This window comes from Sinohyriopsis cumingii, chromosome 4 (genome assembly GCF_028554795.1).
Source record: "Sinohyriopsis cumingii isolate HCF-2022 chromosome 4, ASM2855479v2, whole genome shotgun sequence".
NCBI lineage: Eukaryota > Metazoa > Mollusca > Bivalvia > Unionida > Unionidae > Sinohyriopsis > Sinohyriopsis cumingii.
In genome coordinates this window covers 29,589,253-29,609,223 of record NC_142964.1, presented here as the reverse complement: position 1 = coordinate 29,609,223, position 19,971 = coordinate 29,589,253, and the positions used below count along the sequence as shown (strand labels likewise).

The window sequence follows — 19,971 nt, the reverse complement described above, 5'->3', positions numbered from 1 at the left end:
TCAAGTATTCAGTAAGCCCTGTATATTCAAGTATTCAGTATGCCCAGTATATTCAAGTATTCAGTATGCCCAGTATATTCAAGTATTCAGTATGCCCAGTATATTCAAGTATTCAGTATGCTCTGTATATTCAAGTATTCAGTATGCCCTGTATATTCAAGTATTCAGTATGACCAGTATATTCAAGTATTCAGTATGCCCAGTATATTCAAGTGTTCAGTATGCCCAGTATAGTCAAGTATTCAGTATGCCCAGTATATTCAAGTATTCAGTATGCCCAGTATATTCAAGTATTCAGTATGCTCAGTATATTCAAGTATTCAGTATGCCCTGTATATTCAAGTATTCAGTATGCCCAGTATATTCAAGTATTCAGTATGCCCAGTATATTCAAGTGTTCAGTATGCCCTGTCTATTCAAGTATTCAGTATGCCCAGTATATTCAAGTATTCAGTATGCCCAGTATATTCAAGTATTCAGTATGCCCAGTATATTCAAGTATTCAGTATGCCCAGTATATTCAAGTATTCAGTATGTCCAGAAGGCATGAACTGCTACATAAATGTAGATAAAGTGATTTACAGGTAAGTATTAAAATTAGCACTTGAGTGACTTGTTTTAAAAGAGAGAAAAAAAGCACTTGTCCTGGACTTGTACCTTGGAATTTTTTTACTGTCCTACATAGACAATTAACAGTCTGGAATGCTGGGCTATATGATTTGACCTGCCCTGCATGTCAGCATATAAATGTTAATGGGAAGGCAGGCATTAAAAACATGAATTGAAACTGTCTAAATTAAATGAAGGCAAAAGGACCACAAATTCAGCAATTGAAACTGTACATCAGCAATCAACTTTTAAATTCATACACACATGAAATCAATTTAATAAAATTAATAAAATGATAAAAATCATGTTGTTTTTTTAAAAAGTTTAATTCAACTCAGGTCAAATGTATTTACCCCTCCCAAGCTTTTTTATGTTCCAAGTATGATGAATTAAAAATAGATCTTCCTATTCTTTTAAGGCTTTCAGATCCATTTGTTAAGTAGGTTAACCTAAAATATATGTCAACTGAATATATTTCAAATCTGGTGGCAGGCATAGGGGTGATGTGGTGATCTACTTTGGACTGGAAACATGAACAATTCCAATTTTCCTATTTTTTAAATCTCAAAGTATGCAAAATAAAATCAAGAACTAGGTAATGCTTCCAGATTTTTAGACTCACTGTGAATGTTACTTCATGGAATGTTACCTCACTGATGAAACCACTCTGGTGGTCTAGTGGTTACAGCATCCTCCTCGGATGTGGGAGGTTGTGGGTTCGATTCCCAGCCGAGTCATACCAAAGACTTACAAAAATAGTACTAACAACTGCCTCACTTGGCGCTCAACATTAAAAGGTTAGTGTTAAGACTGGTCACAATGGTGTCAGGATAATGTGACTAGGTGGGAGATCATGCTACATGTCTGTGGCATGATGCCCCAGTGCTAGACATCACAATAAACTGCCACACTGCAGACATCATAGCAATATGACTGAAACATTGTTAAACCTAGATTAAAAATCCAAGTCATACACACACCCTCACTGATGGCACAACTGATATGGCAACATTTGAGATTTATCCGTAATCACAAGATGAATAATCCCAGTTTTGTTATGACAGGATTCAGGGATGGTCCTGGCTTTTAAAAAGCTGTCGCCAAAAAAATCGCCAACCTCAATATTTTGTCGCCAATTTTCAAAAAGTGTCGCCAGAACAAGTAGTGTACATTTTTCCAAGTGTTAATTTAGTCTTTTAATGTAACAGGCAATGAAAATTACAAAAGATGGGTTAGTTAATACTCTAATTACAACAAGCATTAACAAAATGTTACAAAGTGTTACATGAAGATCCGTTGCGATCTTAGGGCTGCCCACTTGTTGAATGCAGTTTCAAAGTCTAATTTTTCACATCTGTACATGCTGATTCTCATGCAATTCTCGAGAGATGAGATGCAGAGTTTATTTCTGATGTCAGTTTTTATGAGTTTCATCTTACTGAATCCACGTTCACAGTCCACAGTGCTGACAGGTGACACCAGTAGTCTATCAGCAGGTCCCCCCCCCAATGGCTAGCTTCACAAAGCTTGTAGTGAATTGCTTCCTAAATCCCAAGAATGATCACTGAATGCTGTATAAATTTTCAAGACAAAGCAAAATAGGATCACCATTCCCACGAATGAAACTTACACGAGTCAACACCTGGCAAAATTGGACCGTATATATAAGCATAAATTCACACCCAATTTAGGGATTCTTTCACTCCTGTATTTTGAGAAATAAATAATTATTATTATTTATGCAAAACTTGTTGTTTTGTTTTTTTTGTTATTTCTTGTTGCGGAGTTTAAGTCTCTGCAGCCGTAACATGGCAAAAGGAAAAGATCAATGAGCAAAATGCTGCACTGGCGACAGATATAATTGTGATTGAGATTTTTTCTATTTGTATTTATGCGCAGTAGTCAGTACTTAAAATGTTATCAGTTTTCTATGAAGGTTCAGCAAAACAGTTGTATTGGTATATGTAAAAAAAAAAAAAAAACGGAAGGATTGGCCATTCAATTAATTTTATCTGTTCTATTCGCGTTTTCAGAAGTCGGACAGTCGTAGGTATAGTTCGGTAGCATGATTGACTGTATCACAGCATACAGTACTCAGCCCAGATGTCAGCATAAGCAGATTATGATGTAACAATGCACTGTAAAGATGGGGTTGTCAATACGAACAAAGGATGATTAAGGATCGTTTGTGTAACAGATAGATTCCTATGCATTGCTTAGTCAAGTGTGTGGCTTCCTTTCGTTCTCCCTTATAATTTATCCAGTCCAAATCCATGATTGTATGTACAAATTAAATAACCAAAAAGTCTGTCGCCAAAAAAAATCGCCAGATGGGATATTTTTATCGCCAATAAGGAAAAAAAATCGCAATTTGCGACATTGGCGAAGCCCAGGACGATCCCTGCGATTGTTTAAAGGATTTACTGCATGTGAATTGATGTGTTAACTGTCTTAAAGTAACATCAGCTGGACTGGTGACATAATGACATCTGGTTATCAATATGCAAGACTAGTTTTCTGCCTCATATAGAGCACGAGAAACAACTCTTGTAGGATACCATTAGGAAGACCATAACATGATTTGGAACAGGAAAATGACATCCTACAAAAAAATCTTGAAATGGATGTTTTGTTATTGAAAGGGTCAGGGTGAATGAAAATAGGGTCACAGCACCACAAAATTTTGTCATTGTGTAGTATAATTAGGTCATGGTGCAGTATTAAGCTTTAACAGTCTGCAGGAAACACCAGACTTTCACAGGATTTACACTGGGTTATCCAAAAGGTATTAGTGCAGGTACTATAAACATAATATATAATAACCCTAGCCCTAAAAAAATGAAAGAAAGAGCAGCTAACTATCAGTACTTTGTTCTTACCTTGTGCTGCTGGTATCAATAGACAAGTATAGGCAGATCGGCAGGATAGTGCCAAGGACCGCAGCATATTTGCAAGTTTTTGAAAGGTTACTAAAAACTCTGAAAAGAAAACAAAATTCAAAACATGCAGATTAAATAACAATAAGCAATAAAATCATTGAAAGCTGTGTAATATGAATTTTCTAATCCAGTTTCAAAGTCAAAAACAGAAATTAATATACCATGGCATGCATATACAATCTAGCTGAACAGATGAAGAATGTGCTTGTGCCTACGTACAAGACATTTCAGTTACATGATGTGTTATTTTGCATCGTTGTTCTAATAATAGATTTCTGATTGGCATTGAGAAATGCATTGCAGTAAACACTCCAACCAGTACAGAAGTGAAAAACAGTATTTATTTCACAGTTCTGTATATCTCATAATATGCTATGATGTTCATTAATGCATCATACCTATTACCATATTTCATGTAATTGTTTGTACACGAAAAAATAATAATTTCAGTGTATGAAAAATTATATGTAAAATAAATAATTATCATTTTGTGGTACTGACCATATATGAAAAATAAAGGGATAATAACTGAGCAAGTTCTATGGAACACACACTACTCAGCAAACTAAAGGTACAGATAGAGAGCATAATGTCTCAGTGTCCAAGCTCGTTTTTAGAGCATACTTCTTTGTAGCTGTTATGTTGTGTAATGTTGGCAAACTGATTAAGATGGCCTGAACATGTATGGGCATTATTTATTGGTAAATTGTACGCAACGATATGAGTCTACATTGTCAAGAGACTAAGTGCACAAGAAATATGAAACAAAATTTTGGTGGAGTAAAAGACTGTATTTATTCAGGGCAGTTTTTAATTATAGCTTCTGCAAAGATAAAAAAAAGACTATTTCCAGTTACCTGACAATTATGATAATCCTCATGTATTAGGACACAACTATATTCCATTATCAATAGACACCTCTAAATCAACAATTCATTCTTGTTTTAATTATGATATACATTGTTACAATAACCATATGGCTATGCAGTGTTATTTACATGCAAATTAAATATGCTTAGAGTCTTTGGTTATTCCAGCTGAAACCAGATGGGGGCAAGATTTGATGGAGAAGGTCAAATCAGCAAGGCTGCCAGATGTTGTGAAGATCAGCGATCATACACATTACTTGTTATTCGAACTCATCAATAAAGATAACAATACAGGGGTATATCATAGAATAGATTCATAACAAAATGTTAATTATATCCAAGTCAAAACAGAAGCACTTAAAAGACTGTGTATATACAAATCGATTTAACGGAGTCTGTGACCTTCATACTGACAACAGAAAATGACAAGGTTTTTACAATTTATTTTTGTATGACTATAAGGAAACAATAAGACTAGTTCATCACTGGTCTGTGGTCTTCACTTTAACATGTGCTCAGAGATATAATTTTTGTTGGATAAGAAAGCATCACCTTGCTTCTGAACTCATTTTAAAACACATGTGGTGTTTTGTTACAGTGACAGACTTAATAAGGAGAACTAATTAACGATAATTAAGGATTATGTTTTGTGAAGGCCTTTGTCCAGTTGTTAATAACATCTATAGATATTGTAATGACAATATGAGAGCTTATGCATCAATCATTGTATTTTCTCAGTAAAAATTCTTTACTAATTTTTCTAAAACAAAATGGCCATAAGGCATCTTTGATCTTTTTTGCAAACATAAATCTTTTTAGTAGAAATGTTATGTCCAATAATGTAAAGGATATTTCGAAAAAATACAGTGATATAAACAAAAAACATATGATACATTTAGATAATTATTAGTTAGATAACTGGATTGTATAAAAATAAAAAAAAAGGGTACGAAATAATACATGAAATACAGTACAGCATCATTTTAGTATTTCCAAGAACAGATGTTCTTCTTTGAGCGTCTTTTGTCTGCAGCCACTACAGAATTTTCAGTGCTTTGGCAGATGATCAGAAATGAAAATCATTCACCATGACAAATGTCTCACACAATGATTGAAAATCATTCACCATGACAAATGTCTCACACAATGATTACTGATGAAGTTGGATAATAATTAAAATGTAAGTATAATGAAACTGTTGGGAGTAATGCAGTAATAGGACATACAGTGGCATGTCCTTTTATCAAAACATTATTTTCTTCAGTTGATTCAACATGTGTAACGTCTGAATAACATGCATGTAAACATAATGTCAAGAAGTCTGTGAATATTAAAAAAAAATGAAAAATAACTCTATTCAGGATAAACAAAATCATACAAATTTAAGTAAGTGGTAAAATCCCAGTTATACCATATCAAGTTACAATCCCTTTTGTGGATTTTTCAAACAAAACATCATAACAAGCACAATGTCTAAAAACAGAATTTAAATAATATAAGCATAATTGGTGACATGACTGACACTCTTCAATCAAACTGCTACAGAGTTTAGAATAGTAGCATAAAGACAAGTTAATGAACCCTGTCATCCCTTCAAATTCATAAATATTTTCTAGACACAGACCAGTGAAGTTTACAGAGGTTGGAGTAAACTAAAACTATGCCATGTAATTTAACATAAGATTATCTTAAGTCATAATCGGTTAATGAATTTACTACAACTTGGTTTTATAAAATCTTGATTAAATGTACCACTAGCGGTCATTGTTTTTCTCAACTGTCTTTTTATAGTACGTCACCTTTTGAGTGCCCCTCGTTAGAGGTCACCTCGGAATAGCCAGCACTCTGGTGGTCCCGTTGGTCGGAAATTAAAATCCTTCACCAAACACGCTGATTATTAATGCAATATGATAAAAATGAAATGTAAACAGAGGAGAAATATTGGGGATATGTTTTCTTAGTATTACCGTGGTAATAGGATGTATCGGTATTCCCAATATACCGTAAGCAGCACTTAATAAAATAACATTTTGATCCACTTAGAATGTAAGCGTAAACATAAAATGCATATATTTCGTCTTCGATCAAATATTTTTTCTTCCTCCATTGGCTTAAGTGAGAATGATCATACCGAGCAAACCAAAAGATTAGTATCGAAATTATATAACAGTATAACGAAAATTGGGTATTGCATGATAAACAATTGACTGCATAAGTTTCATTATTATACATAACTAATATTTGTTGAAAGATATACTGTGACTTTGATGTGTCTATAAACGATTTAATTTTCACATACTTAGAAGAAATAACTTTAAATTTCTTCATTTATAATATTTACCTTTGCTGCAAGTGGTCTCTAATTTGGCCGCTCACAACTTTACCAAAAAGAAAACCATCAGAATGAAGTAGTCGAAGAATTGTATGCGGAATAATTCGATATTTAAAAATAGCCTGGAAAGTAGGAAGATTTATCCAGATTTGGATAGAACTTGCCAGTTGTATGTTTTATTTTATAACTTTAGTTCCAAACACTGCAACATTTAAAAGATATCAAGAATACATTGGTAAACTAGTAAAGAATATTTAAAACAAAAATAAAAGAAATAAACAAAATTAAATTTAAAGTCAAATAAGAATTATATCAGTGGTCCAGGTTAGCCTAATCATGCCAAAGTTTTCCTTCCCAACAAAACAGTGTGTTTACAATAAGTAGGAAATGTGACAATTATGTTATATAAATTTGAATGTGGAAAATAAAATATCAAGAAATCTATATTATTTGTGAATTTAAGTAAGAATAAAAATAGGTTTCAAATAACAGCAAATTGACAAATAATATATATATATATATATATATATATATATATATATATATATATATATATATATATATATATATATATATATATAGATGTATGTGAGAAAAGAAATGGTTACTTAGAATCCTGACTCACAGCTTCATATGTATATTTTTTAATTTGATCGACCACTTAACTTGATTGCACTATGCATGAGTATTTAAAAATTATTGCCTACCTGTTTGATGTAAGAATATGTTGGCACTGGTCTACTTCCAATGGATGTAACAGACTGAATAAAAAAATAACATTTTAGGATATTTTTGTCATTATAGGTAGCAGGCTCTGTAAATCACACTGTCCACCTCATCTTCCCCTAATATGAAATTATTATTACCTAGTATTGAACCCTAATATGAAATCATTATGCCTAGTTATTGAACCCTAATATGAAATTATTATTGCCTAGTTATTGAACCCTAATATGAAATTATTATTGCATAGTTATTGAACCCTAATATGAAATTATTATTGACTAGTTATTGAACCCTAATATGAAATTATTATTGACTAGTTATTGAACCCTAATATGAAATCATTATGCCTAGTTATTGAACCCCAGAAACATTAAACATAAATCAAACTGTCCACCTCATCTTCCCCTAATATGAAATTTTTAGTGCCTAGTTATTGAACCCTAATATGAAATTATTATTGCATAGTTATTGAACCCTAATATGACATTATTATTACCTTGTTATTGAACCCTAATATGAAATTATTATTTACTAGTTATTGAACCCCAGAAACATTAAACATAAATCAAACTGTCCACCTCATCTTCCCCTAATATGAAATTTTTAGTGCCTAGTTATTGAACCCTAATATGAAATTATTATTGCATAGTTATTGAACCCTAATATGAAAGTATTATTACCTTGTTATTGAACCCTAATATGAAATTATTAGTGCCTAGTTATTGAACCCTAATATGAAATTATTATCACCTAGTTATTGAACCCTAATATGAAATTATTAGTGCCTAGTTATTGAACCCTAATATGAAATTATTAGTGCCTAGTTATTGAACCTTATTATGAAATTATTATTACCTAGTTATTGAACCCTAATATGAAATTATTATTGCCTAGTTATTGAACCCCAGAGTTGAAACATTAAATATAAATCATGAAACAAAAGCAGCAACAAAAAAATCCACATGTTTTTTCTCTGTTTTATTTTTCTATTTTGTATTTGTTTAAAGAGCTGATTGAGAAACTAACTGGTCATCAAAATTGTTGATACTTTCAATATTTGGGAGCAAGGAAATTGTGTGATTCATCAGGAATGTAATTTGGACTTATTTCCATACTTTCCTTATTTTCCATGTTCTTGCCATATTTTAAAATAAATCTAGAAAACTTTAGGCATAAATGAAAAATGGAGTTTAAAAGAAAAGGTTTAACTTAAATATGTATAACTCAAACGGAGCCAAGTTTACTGTTTTAAATTAAAAAATAAATATTCGAGTATTTTAATACAGTACTGATAGTCTGATCCCTGAAAATATATACATTTTTTGACGCGGTAATGTCAGTATCTGACACTGACATTACCGCGTCGAAATTTAAATATTTCCTTCTATGCAAATTATAGTCCGCACGCCATTTCCCGCGAAAATTAAGTTCTGAAAACATAAAATCGTATCGTATAAAATTTTTAAGTCAGCTTGCATTCATTTGTGAGCGGCAACGTTTTATTTTACAGTTCTTAATCTGATTTTATGCTTACAACTTTTAGCCTCTTTCCAGTATCCAAATCGGTAACAGTCTTCTGACGAAGTTTTGAGGTGATTATAACGTCTATAGTACCATATTTTCGAGGATAACTGGTTTACGTGGATAAATAAATTATACATTGAATTGCATGCGTATCAGTAAAGAACAAGTTGTACCATGTTGGCTTTTTATGTAGATATATATGTAGCCCTATATCACTATAGTATATTGTGATAAGGCTGTACAAATTACCGTTTCCTAGAAATGCGGTGAAATTTATAAAATTCCAGATGTTTACTGCAGTAATCGGTTTTCTTTGTTTAGTACAACCTATTTTAGATACCCAAACATATCTGTCTAAATATCTACGCCATACATATCTATCTAACTGTCTTTTACTGGGTCTGAAAGGTCAGGAGATTTTGGGGCAGGCCTTTCGTTTACTCATAAAAATATGTCGATGTAGGTCTAAAATACTTGTCAAAACATTAGCGTCATGTACATTTTATTTTCTTTCTCTAGTTTTTCTGTGTTATTGGCACAGCAACAGGCTGTTCAAGGCAGGTAGATCATTTGTCAAGTTATTACTGAATATGCTGTAAAATAGTTGGGTTTCCATATAAAATTCAAGTATTTCAGATTATGTGGGTGTGTGTAAAGAATATAGATTAAATGGTGAATAACAGTCCTTTTAGAGTGCATTGCATCCAGGGGACCATGTTTGTCAGGGATTGATTGAGATTGATGAACCAAACCTACAATGAAAAGTGCAAAACTAGTTCTTAACTATCATTTGCACACATATGCACTAAGTCTTTGTCTGAGGCATATTTACACAACAGACAAGACAACAAATAAACACATGTTATTTGTGGATATCACATCTTATTTGTTTGAAATTTCCCTGTGTGTGTGTGTGTGTGTGTGTGATTTTGATTTTTAATGTAACTTTAACAATTTTAGTATTATCTCTGATGTCTGCATTGTGACATTTTACAGTGATGTCTAACACTTGGGCAGTATGCCACAAACATGTAGCATAATGTCCCACCCAGTTACATTATCCTGACACAAGGCCAGCCAGGCCTAACACTAACCTCTTAATGCTGAATGCCTAGCGAGGCAGCTACTAGTACCATTTTTATAAGTCTTATTACTTGGTCAGGGTTTGAACCCGCATCCTCCCACATATGAGGTGGTCGAATACGATGGAAATCGAATTGGTTTTGACCCAGAAAAGGAGCAAATGTGCCATCTGTTAATATAAAGGGATGTAGCCATAGATTATCCTAGATAATTTATTGCTTCTTATTAACAATAATTGCAACAATGATACTAATGCTAAAAAAAATTGAAAATGGTTGGAATTAACCCTTTAAGCCCCGATCCCGTCTGTAGGCGTGATCCGGTTTCTGCATTCAATGGCTGATCCCGCCTGTAGTCGTGATATTTTTACTGCATTCAATGGCCGATCCCGTCTCCAAGCGTGATGAATGTGTGTTAGATTCAACGTCTCTGATTGGTTAGAAATGGGTTTATTCCAAAAACTAACAACTATTAAACCAATTAGAAATGATTTTACTTTCATTTGCGGAAATTTGAATTGTTCAGAAGCTAAGGGCTCCTGTTTTGAAAGCGGTTTAACTACACGTGTTCTGGTCATGAAAAATCGTAAATGATGGCGGACGTAAGAGTGATTTTTGATGAGAGCAAAAATGAGGAGTTTCTCGGGTTTGATCTTGAAAATACTGAGCAAGCTGAGGAAAGATATGTTCGGCAGTTGGATATTTTGTGAGATTTCGATTCGGACATAGAAGTTTCTGAGATTGAATCGTCCGAAGATGAGGATGCTGACAGCGATGATGATCGAGTTCTTGCGGATAAACGTTGCACATAATTTTGTAAATTCTTTATAAATAAGTCGTGAAAGACTTGGACAAATAGGGAAAAAAAATACATCACTGTGTAGACAAATTCATTTGCAATAAATGGTGAAACTTTCTTGGATTTTAATTGGATATAAGCAGAGAAATTAAGGTAAGAGTGAATGCATGTGCACGACGTTTACAAAATTTTTCAAACAGGTAAAAACTCTGGGGCACACGCAGCTAGACACAGCTTAGCGCTGCTGGGGCATAGCAGCAGTGATACTGATAACGGGTCTGGGGCTGAATGAGTTAAAGGTACATATAGGTACATGTAAGTGAATGAATAATGAACTAATCTTTTGATTGAAAGATGTGGGCTGTAAATAGATCCTGCTTTTATTTTATTTGCATACGGGTGCCCTATTTGGGTCTTTATTTAAATCACTTGGTTTCATAGGTGTTGTATACAGTAAGATTTGCAATACAAAGCTTATGATTTGCCATTGATGTTAGTAGTTCTTTTAATTCTTTTTACTTTGTATGTTCAGTTTTATCTTATTTTATTAGAAAAATATACAGTGAAATCTGTTTGAGAAACTACCCTTTTGGCCAACAAATTGACCTGTCAAAACATGTGGTCTCACATTACAGGTAATCACATTATAATTCAGTTGACAGATGCATGGAAATGAGACTATTCCCAAAAAAGGGTTGTCCAATTTTATTATTTAACTACAGATGACCACACATTCTTTTTCACAGCATGGAGTCTGTAGACCTTCATATGGAGGACATTTTTGAGATGGATGGAGAAGAGGAAGATGATACTGAGTTTCATTCTCTTGCACCACTTCCAGACCTCCCAGAAGATGCTGCAAATGGAGAGGGGGATCAGAATACAGAGGAGGCAGGTTAGATCTTGATCTCCAATTATAGATTTTGTCATGCTTATGTTTCATTTATGAAAAAAAGAAAATTTGATTTATTTAAATAAAAGGAAACAGTTGTTATTGACACTTTTGGTCACCTTATATAATAGTACACTTCATTGTACACTTGTTTTAAGTACATATTCAAACATTCATTGTTGTGCTACTTTGTTTTTTTTGTGCTTGTGTCCAAGAATGCATACATTCAAAATCATGTGTCTAGTCTTTGCAAAGTTTTTGTAAGCATATACTGATAATCAATAAGTCCCAGAAAATGTTGAAAATATCTAATTCTATTGCATCTAGTTGAATTATAACAATTATGCATTCATTTTCATGTTTTCCTTTAGGTAAGGATATATGTAGCATTTTGTTTAAGTGAAGTTTGAGTATATATCGAACAATGGTCTGCATCCCATCCTGTACAGGCCTTCAAATGTTCATTTGTCCTCCAGGGCATGTAACTTTGAACTTCTTCTTGCCTTGTGTCAATTTTACTAATCCTACTATTTCTACAATGTGCAAAATAATAAATCATGACAGTAGTGGGTCAAGAAATTCTTGCCCACCCCACCCCAGGAAAATTAATTATGGACCTCCGGCCCAATAAAAAGGGTGCCTCTGCTTCATGTCTTCCTGTACACCTTTCACTTGTGTACAAATGGGTCCCAAAACAGACCATACTATAAGCTAATGTGTGAGTTACCAAGAGATGAAGAGGCTAAAATCCCAGCTAAATATCAAAAAGACAGTGAAAGAGTAATGGGAAATTGCGATGCTATTTAGTGGCTGAATATTAGTTATTCACCTTGTAAATAATTGTCAATAAAAAATTATTTTTTTCTGTAATGAATTTTTTTACTTTTGGGTATAAAATTACCCTTTTTTCCCCCAAAATAATCAATCTTTGAAAGATTATATGAAAAACATTACTCCAGGGAGAGGCATCATGCACATTGTGCCATGTGTACCTGCAAAACATCACTGCTTTTTGCACAAAACATGGTTTTTTTGTTTAAAAAGTAGAGACATTTGTTTCATGAAAAAATGTCAGTTGTTGAAACTTGATTTTTTAAAATTGCTTTATTGGTGAAATATTGATTTAATTGCAAGTATTAGTGTAAATCCTTGAATAAATAGCTAAATGCCAATTCACTACAAAGTTTGGAACTCCTCCATAATGATCCATGTCAGTTAAACAATTTTTTATTACAGCTTTGAATGACTGGGATATTTTAAGGTATTTTAATTGTTATTTACTCAGTAATATTTATAAGAGTGTTTAAGTGGTCAATTGAAATGAGTTTACATGAGACACAACTGTGGCTGCTAGCTCTTATTAGGTAGGATTTGCATGCCTTTTAACTTTTTACTTATTTTGTGCTCTTAATTTGATTTCATACAAAATAGATAATTAACATGATAAGACAAAGCAGGTCTGCTTTTAAATGAGTGTAACAATGCAACAATTATGTCCACCAATCGGAGATCTAAATAGGAGCTAATTAGGTTCTCACAGAAACACATGTGGGCATACAGTGACAGTAGATTGACATTTTTCACATTTGAATACAAGAGGGAATATCAGTTATGATCACACTGAAATCAAATATGTGACTGAAACACAAACATCACATTTTAACAATTATTTCATTCATATTTATTTCATAAAGTGTTGCCACTGGCATATAAGATTGTTAATTATGTATACTAAAAAAATGTCAGAAAGAAAATGTAATAAAATATGACCATTGTTGATTCAAATTTCCAGACACTAACTGCCTTTTCTTAACAATAAAGCAACCAATATATCAGGGTTACCTTTACCAATTTTGATCATAATTTTCTTAATGTTCAACAAATAATGGTTAGTTTTCTGGGCATTTTCTACAGAGTAAATATGGGATCCACTCAAGCTGCCATATTATAATTGGGTTCATGAGTTGCTGAAGGTGCAATATAATTTAGCTACTTTAATGTGTCGTGGATACAGTTAAAGTCAAACCTGTCTTGTCATTATTACTCAGTGGTCACCTGTGCTATTCTAATTTCCTCTGATAAATTTTTCTATATAAATGTCCTGTATGTAGCAGTCAACTGCCTTCTGCAATCAGCGGCTAGGTGCTTCTTGACCAAACCTTTTTTTTATACCTGTATTAAGTGGTCAGTGGAGCATGTCTACAGTGACTGCTCAGTCAGTGCAAACTGAATTTTTGCTTCATGAGGAAGGCATTGTTTTGACATTAAAAGGAACATCATATGAATTGATTTGAAAACATTCTTGTCTTGCTTTTATTCATATCTCCAGTCACATTGACAGTGTAACTCAATGGGTTCATATATGTCAGATTTAAAAGCAAGGTAGTTTTTTTCATTATGTTTAAATGTCAAAGCAATTCACTTGCTGGATGGTGGGAAAACCGTTCATGCTATCACAGCAGAAATGTGTGAGCGTGTTTGGAATAGTTTGATATCTTCATATACCTGCCTGTTGTTTCATATATTTAATTTGTATTGTTTGCTAATTTTTTTTTAACTTTACCAGAATCAAGTTTCATTGTGTACCTGACGAGTAACTTATTTTGAACAAAAAATGGATAGTTAATATTTATCCATGCGTGTGGATTAATGAAATTATTAATGAAAGTAAACATGTTTATCTTAATCTGAGTTTGGGAATTCCCCATGGAAAAATAAGGGTCTACCTTGTGTTACCATGTTATAATTTTTGTAATAGACCTTGTCTTATTGACAACTTAAAGTCTAGAATGGAAAATTCCATTAAGTGACAGTATTTCCAGAAAATGGTAATTGAGATGTAGGTCAAGTAAAGGGTTTATTATTTGGTTTACTTGAGAAATTACTCATTCTTGCTTTTAACATTTGAGGCAGAATCAGTCTTATTGTTGTGTTCAATATTTCATTTGGTGGAATTATTTATACAAATTATTATTCACTGGAATTATAGTGCTTTCAGACAAGAACATTTTTGGATTTTATAATTGTGATACATTAAAAGACTCTTAGCACATCACTACAATCTAGGCTATTGGCACATTAACACATTTGAGACTACAGGTAAATCACCACATTCATTTTGGAATTAATTGGAATACTATTAAAATTCATTAGGAACTTTATATGTTTGAACTTCTGATAAAACTTTTTGGACTATTTGGCATTCAATTTACCATACTGTTAGTTCTTTATAAGTATTTACTTTGTATTTTAGGGCAATAAAATTATTATTTATTGAATTTTACAAAACCTTTTGGCTTTTGCTCTTTTCTTTACTTAATTTTTAGACCATAGAGTTGTAAGATTGTGTAATAAAGCAGTGTCTGAAGAAAAGCTTATCTTTGAGAAGAGATGTGGGTTACATATCTTTTCATTAGGGTCAGGTGTCATTCAATATTTACAGCTTCTCTCTTTTGATTTCGGCAAGTTGAGAAACTGGCTTCTCCAGTTATTCTTTTTGAAAAGTGAACCTGTGTACAGAGGTCACCTGTGCACAATGGCCAATTCTGTCTTTTCTCATAGATGGCTGCTGTTGTCAGATTTGATAATACATGCACAGTGTAACAATCATTATATTGTACTTAAGTGAATTTAAGACATAGTATTTTATTATTACTGAGAGAAAAACATACTTGATGTGTATTTGTCTCTGCAGACTTTGTAACAAATATATTATTTACAGTTTTTGTAAATTCAGATGACTTTACTGTTGTTCCATTGATGTGAGTGTTGACCAGTGAAATACATTGAGATGAAGTGAATGTTTTAAGTTTATATCATGGCATTTTTTATAGATGTTGAATGTAGACATTGATGCAAAATGAAGCCTTGGTTCAAACATGTGATTTTACATCCTGTCTATTTCTAATAAGAAACAAAACATATTTGCTTACTGATGAATCATTGTAGATTATTGTTTAAATTGGAAAATACAGGTAATTATATATAAGAATCCAAAGACATGTATGTTTAACTATGATGTTTCTTTTTTTAGAGTAAAAGCAGATTATTTTTGTTTGTTGTGACAGAAAATATGGAAGTACTAGCTCGCCTCAAGGACCTTTCAAAGGGAGCGTCAAAGAGAGTGGTGAAAAGACCTCAGCCAAAATTGGACCCTGAAAGGTGAGTTTCTGGTGTATTTCATTGGAGTAACATGATGTAACTACGTTATTCCTTTACATTTGTCTGCTTAGATTGCCCATACAGAGTAAAGGGTGTCTTTTCCGGTATGTTATCATTATTTCATTCTGAGGTCTTTCAGTCAACTGTGAAATAAAAGGAGAAAAAAAACATTTTGAAAAGTAATTTATCCTTAAAATGTTCAGTCACATTAATGATAGGAAAATAAGCTTGCAACTGTCTGAACCAGTCCCCTCAAAAAGATGAAAATTGTGTTTTAAGTCTAGTCAAAATTGTTTACAGTGGTCACCCATGGGAAAATGTCAAAGTGGCCTTTGTAGACATGTAACCTCTGAAGACCTGGTCAGCTCTCAAATTTAGTTCATGACAAATGCATCTACTATGCACAAAATATAGCATTAGTATTATTATTATTATTATTTTGCATTTACTATTAGCAATAGTAGTATGCTATCAAGTTACATGTATTTAGTGTAGATAGTGGCAAAAATGAAAATAATATAAAGTAAAACATTCCACACAAGATTAATGTATCCTTACTCTAATCCTGCATGTACATTAAATCATTACTGATTCTGCTAGCATTGTCTCACATGTCAGTTTTGATCAATTTTTTGTAATTCTTTTATTTCACATCCAAACTTCACCTATGACTGGGAAGCACAGGACTGACTTTTCTTAGGCCAGTTGGTGTAATTAGGCATGAAAACAGATGTCCACACATTAGGGAATTGATCAGTTAAGTGGTTGCTCAGACTCACCAAGTTCAAAGGACTGTTGGCTTATATGAGGGACCTTTGTTGATGAGGGAATGAAAGGACCATGGAAGGCAAGATGTAATCATTGTTTGGTTAAGAAAAAAATGGCTGCTAACTACAGAGGACATGTGAACACTGATTACATGACATTTATGTATGAAATTTGGGGAATTAGAACGACTTATGACCAGGTGACCGCTGAACTTGGGTGACCGGTTTGTCTGTATATCATTATAGACAAAGGGTACCAGTGTATCCCCCAGGGGTGTAAAATTGAGGGTTAAAAAACATTTTGTTGTCAGAACTGGGGTCAAATAAAAAATGTGGGAGTCAAAATTGTACTGACAAAATTTCATCTCACCCATACTTTTTCAGTTTGACATAGGATATTGCAACTTGCACAACGTACTCTCTCTCGCTCAATCTATCTAAAAAAATACAAATAAAACAACATGCACAATTAAGAAACAAATGCATTGTCCATTCAAAGAATAATTTATTAATTCATTTTTCTTTTAGTTTAAAGTCGTACTTTTAACAGTCTCCTTATAATCTTTTTGTAGCAATATTATAGACCAACACATGACATATAAGCCAATACAAAAAGCCAACTAAATCTTTTTAACCAAATGGCAGTTAATTTACTGCCTGTCATAAAATGTGTACTATCATCAGTTTAATTATACTTCGTCCTAGAACAAATTTATCCAAAAATCAAGGAGGCTAATGATTCATCTTGTTTCTAATAAGTTACACTTGAACTTTAAGATCTTTCTTTTATTGCAGCAAAGTTAAAAACCAACAGAATCTGCAATGACCCCCTGTCTTTGTAATCCAAATAAACGCATTTGTCTCTGCAAGTTTACTGATTTCTTTGTTATGAAGTAATGTCTTGGGTTATAATGTGTTCTCCAGATATCTTGTGGTAAACAAGGGCAGATTTTTTAAAATTCTTAAACCCTGTCACGAAAGAATTGTTCACTTTTGCAGTCTTTGCAATCAGAAGTCACACCGGTAATCCTAATGGATGTGCTGTATTCCAGTCAAGGGAATTATTTTCTCCATTTTTCAAGTTAGATCCACAGTTACTTTTTTTGTTCTGCTGTTTTTCACTTTCTTCGCTAATGATTCTTAGTGCACGATGTTTTAATCTGGAGATCACTTTCTAGTGCAACAAGCATTGAGGCTATACATCGAGATGACATCTTGCTGAGCTCGGTGGAAATCGCGTGAGAGCCTGCGAGATTAGGGAAAGCTACTCTGTCATAACATTGCCTGTGTTAGTCTGGTTCTTTATTTCGTATGTTCCCTGCATAGCACTCCGCTATACAAATAGAGGAGCGCAACACAGTGAGTAAACAAAGCAGGGAACCAGTCAATGCCTATCCTCAAAATATACACGATGTCACCCCTCGTCCAATGCATTGGATATTAAATAAATCCTGGTCGCAGTATGCGAATCCTTTGCAGCAAAAAACGCATGGCAACAAAATGTGTGTCAGTTTTCTTCAGCATGCGTCCCTGACACACAAATGTGTGTAAAGGGAAATACTGGTTAAAAATAGCTTTTATTTAATAACAAGTGCTTCATTATTTTGTTAATTGCTGTAACAGGATTGATGCTGGGTGGGAGTGGAATGCTAAAACAGCTATGTAAATTAGATGTTTATTTATAGTGCTTATGAATAATGAATAAATCTGTCTCATATGCATTAGGTCCAACAATGTATATAAGACAATGATATATACATGGAACTTACCACTACATGGAATTCCAACAAAGAAACACAAATGAGCCTGTATATGAATGGATGTGATCAGCATAGGGAACTCCAGATATGATTAATATATGCAGTTATAAATAAATAAGATGAGCAGTTCATCAGAAAGTATGATGGATACATCATTCGTACATGGTTCACTGGCAGTTATGATGGATACATCATTCGTACATGGTTCATTGACAAATATGATGGATACTTCATTTGTACATGGTTCATTGATAAGTATAATGGATACATCATTCGTACATGGTTCATTGACAAGCATGATGGATACATCATTCATACATGGTCCATTGACAAGTATGATGGATACATTATTCATCATTGATCCATTGACAAGTATAATGGATACATCATTCGTACATGGTCCATTGACAAGTATGATGGATACATCATTCATACATGGTCCATTGACAAGTATAATGGATACATCATTTGTACATGGTTCATTGACAAGTATGATGGATACTTCATTCGTACATGGTTCATTGACAAGTATAATGGATACATCATTCGTACATGGTTCATTGTCAAGTATGATGGATACTTCATTCATACATGGTTCATTGACAAGTATTTCATAGACTATATGGATTACTTTTTTCGTACCATAAAAAAATGGAATAAAAATAAAGCAATAAAACCTATTTGTCATTTTTATTATCATCTCTTTTATTCCACTCTTATAAATTTGACAATATTCTTAAAAGGGTGTCTCTTGTGTAAGAAAAGCATAAGAGTACTTTCCTCATTTGCTTTACACTGTTTTCACACAACATCACATAGCGTGTGTACTTTCATATCTGCCATCTTGATTCCCTAGCCATGCAAATGAGCATGTAACAACATTGTTCTTCCCATTATGAATGCACATCTCATTGTGTGCGTAAAGGATATCCTAATACATCTCGTTCCGTTGTGCATGTCAACCACACAAGACCAAATGCATGACTTGTCCACTTTTTATCTTTAAGTAAAACATTTAAATTTCAACCTCTTTGTTATTCTTTCATAAATAAGTAGATCCATCATTGCGCATGAACAAATGGATACACAAACAAGAGGAAACATGTAATGTTTTATAGTTTTCATGAAATCAATAATTTGGTTATAATTCAGATTAAAAAGCCAATCATTAATAAATAATTTTTTATTTCCAAAATCATCTCAAGAAAACTCCGTTTTGACATTCACCACAAAGTCATGTTCCATTACGAATATGTTTCATTTTAATACACTGAAGATAGAACTTTTTTGCATGGTTCTCGCTTTCATTCAGTATCATTCTATGTCCATCATCTCCACCAGAAATACAATATTTGACTGTGCTAATTGAAATTGGTTTACCAGCTGACTTTGGCACAAGTACTTGTTTTCGCGAAATTATTTGTACATAAAAGTTCTGGCATAATACACATGCTATTAAATTTTAATTCCATAACTGATATTGTAACCCAAAGATCATTGTCTGGAAATAT

The 19,971-nt window shown here is 33.0% G+C and overlaps 2 protein-coding genes across 3 annotated transcripts in view; one reads left to right on the top strand and one right to left on the bottom strand.

Annotated features, from left to right (window-relative positions):
- Positions 1-6,559, bottom strand: part of LOC149800872 (uncharacterized) — a 39,719-nt gene extending 33,160 nt beyond the window's left edge. The window contains exons 1-2 of the mRNA XM_089954893.1: positions 6,385-6,559; positions 3,489-3,587 (exon numbers count right to left, since the gene is read on the bottom strand). Of these exons, the coding sequence (XP_089811019.1) occupies positions 3,489-3,555 (67 nt within the window). The 5' untranslated portion in view covers positions 3,556-3,587; positions 6,385-6,559. The remainder of the gene's footprint in view (positions 1-3,488; positions 3,588-6,384) is intronic.
- Positions 6,560-8,883: 2,324 nt separating this feature from the next.
- Positions 8,884-19,971, top strand: part of LOC149800871 (TIMELESS-interacting protein-like) — a 53,307-nt gene continuing 42,219 nt past the window's right edge. For both annotated transcript variants that reach the window (XM_089954892.1, XM_089954891.1), the window contains exons 1-3: positions 8,884-9,067; positions 11,627-11,775; positions 15,840-15,933. In XM_089954892.1, the coding sequence (XP_089811018.1) occupies positions 11,628-11,775; positions 15,840-15,933 (242 nt within the window). In that variant the 5' untranslated portion in view covers positions 8,884-9,067; position 11,627. The remainder of the gene's footprint in view (positions 9,068-11,626; positions 11,776-15,839; positions 15,934-19,971) is intronic.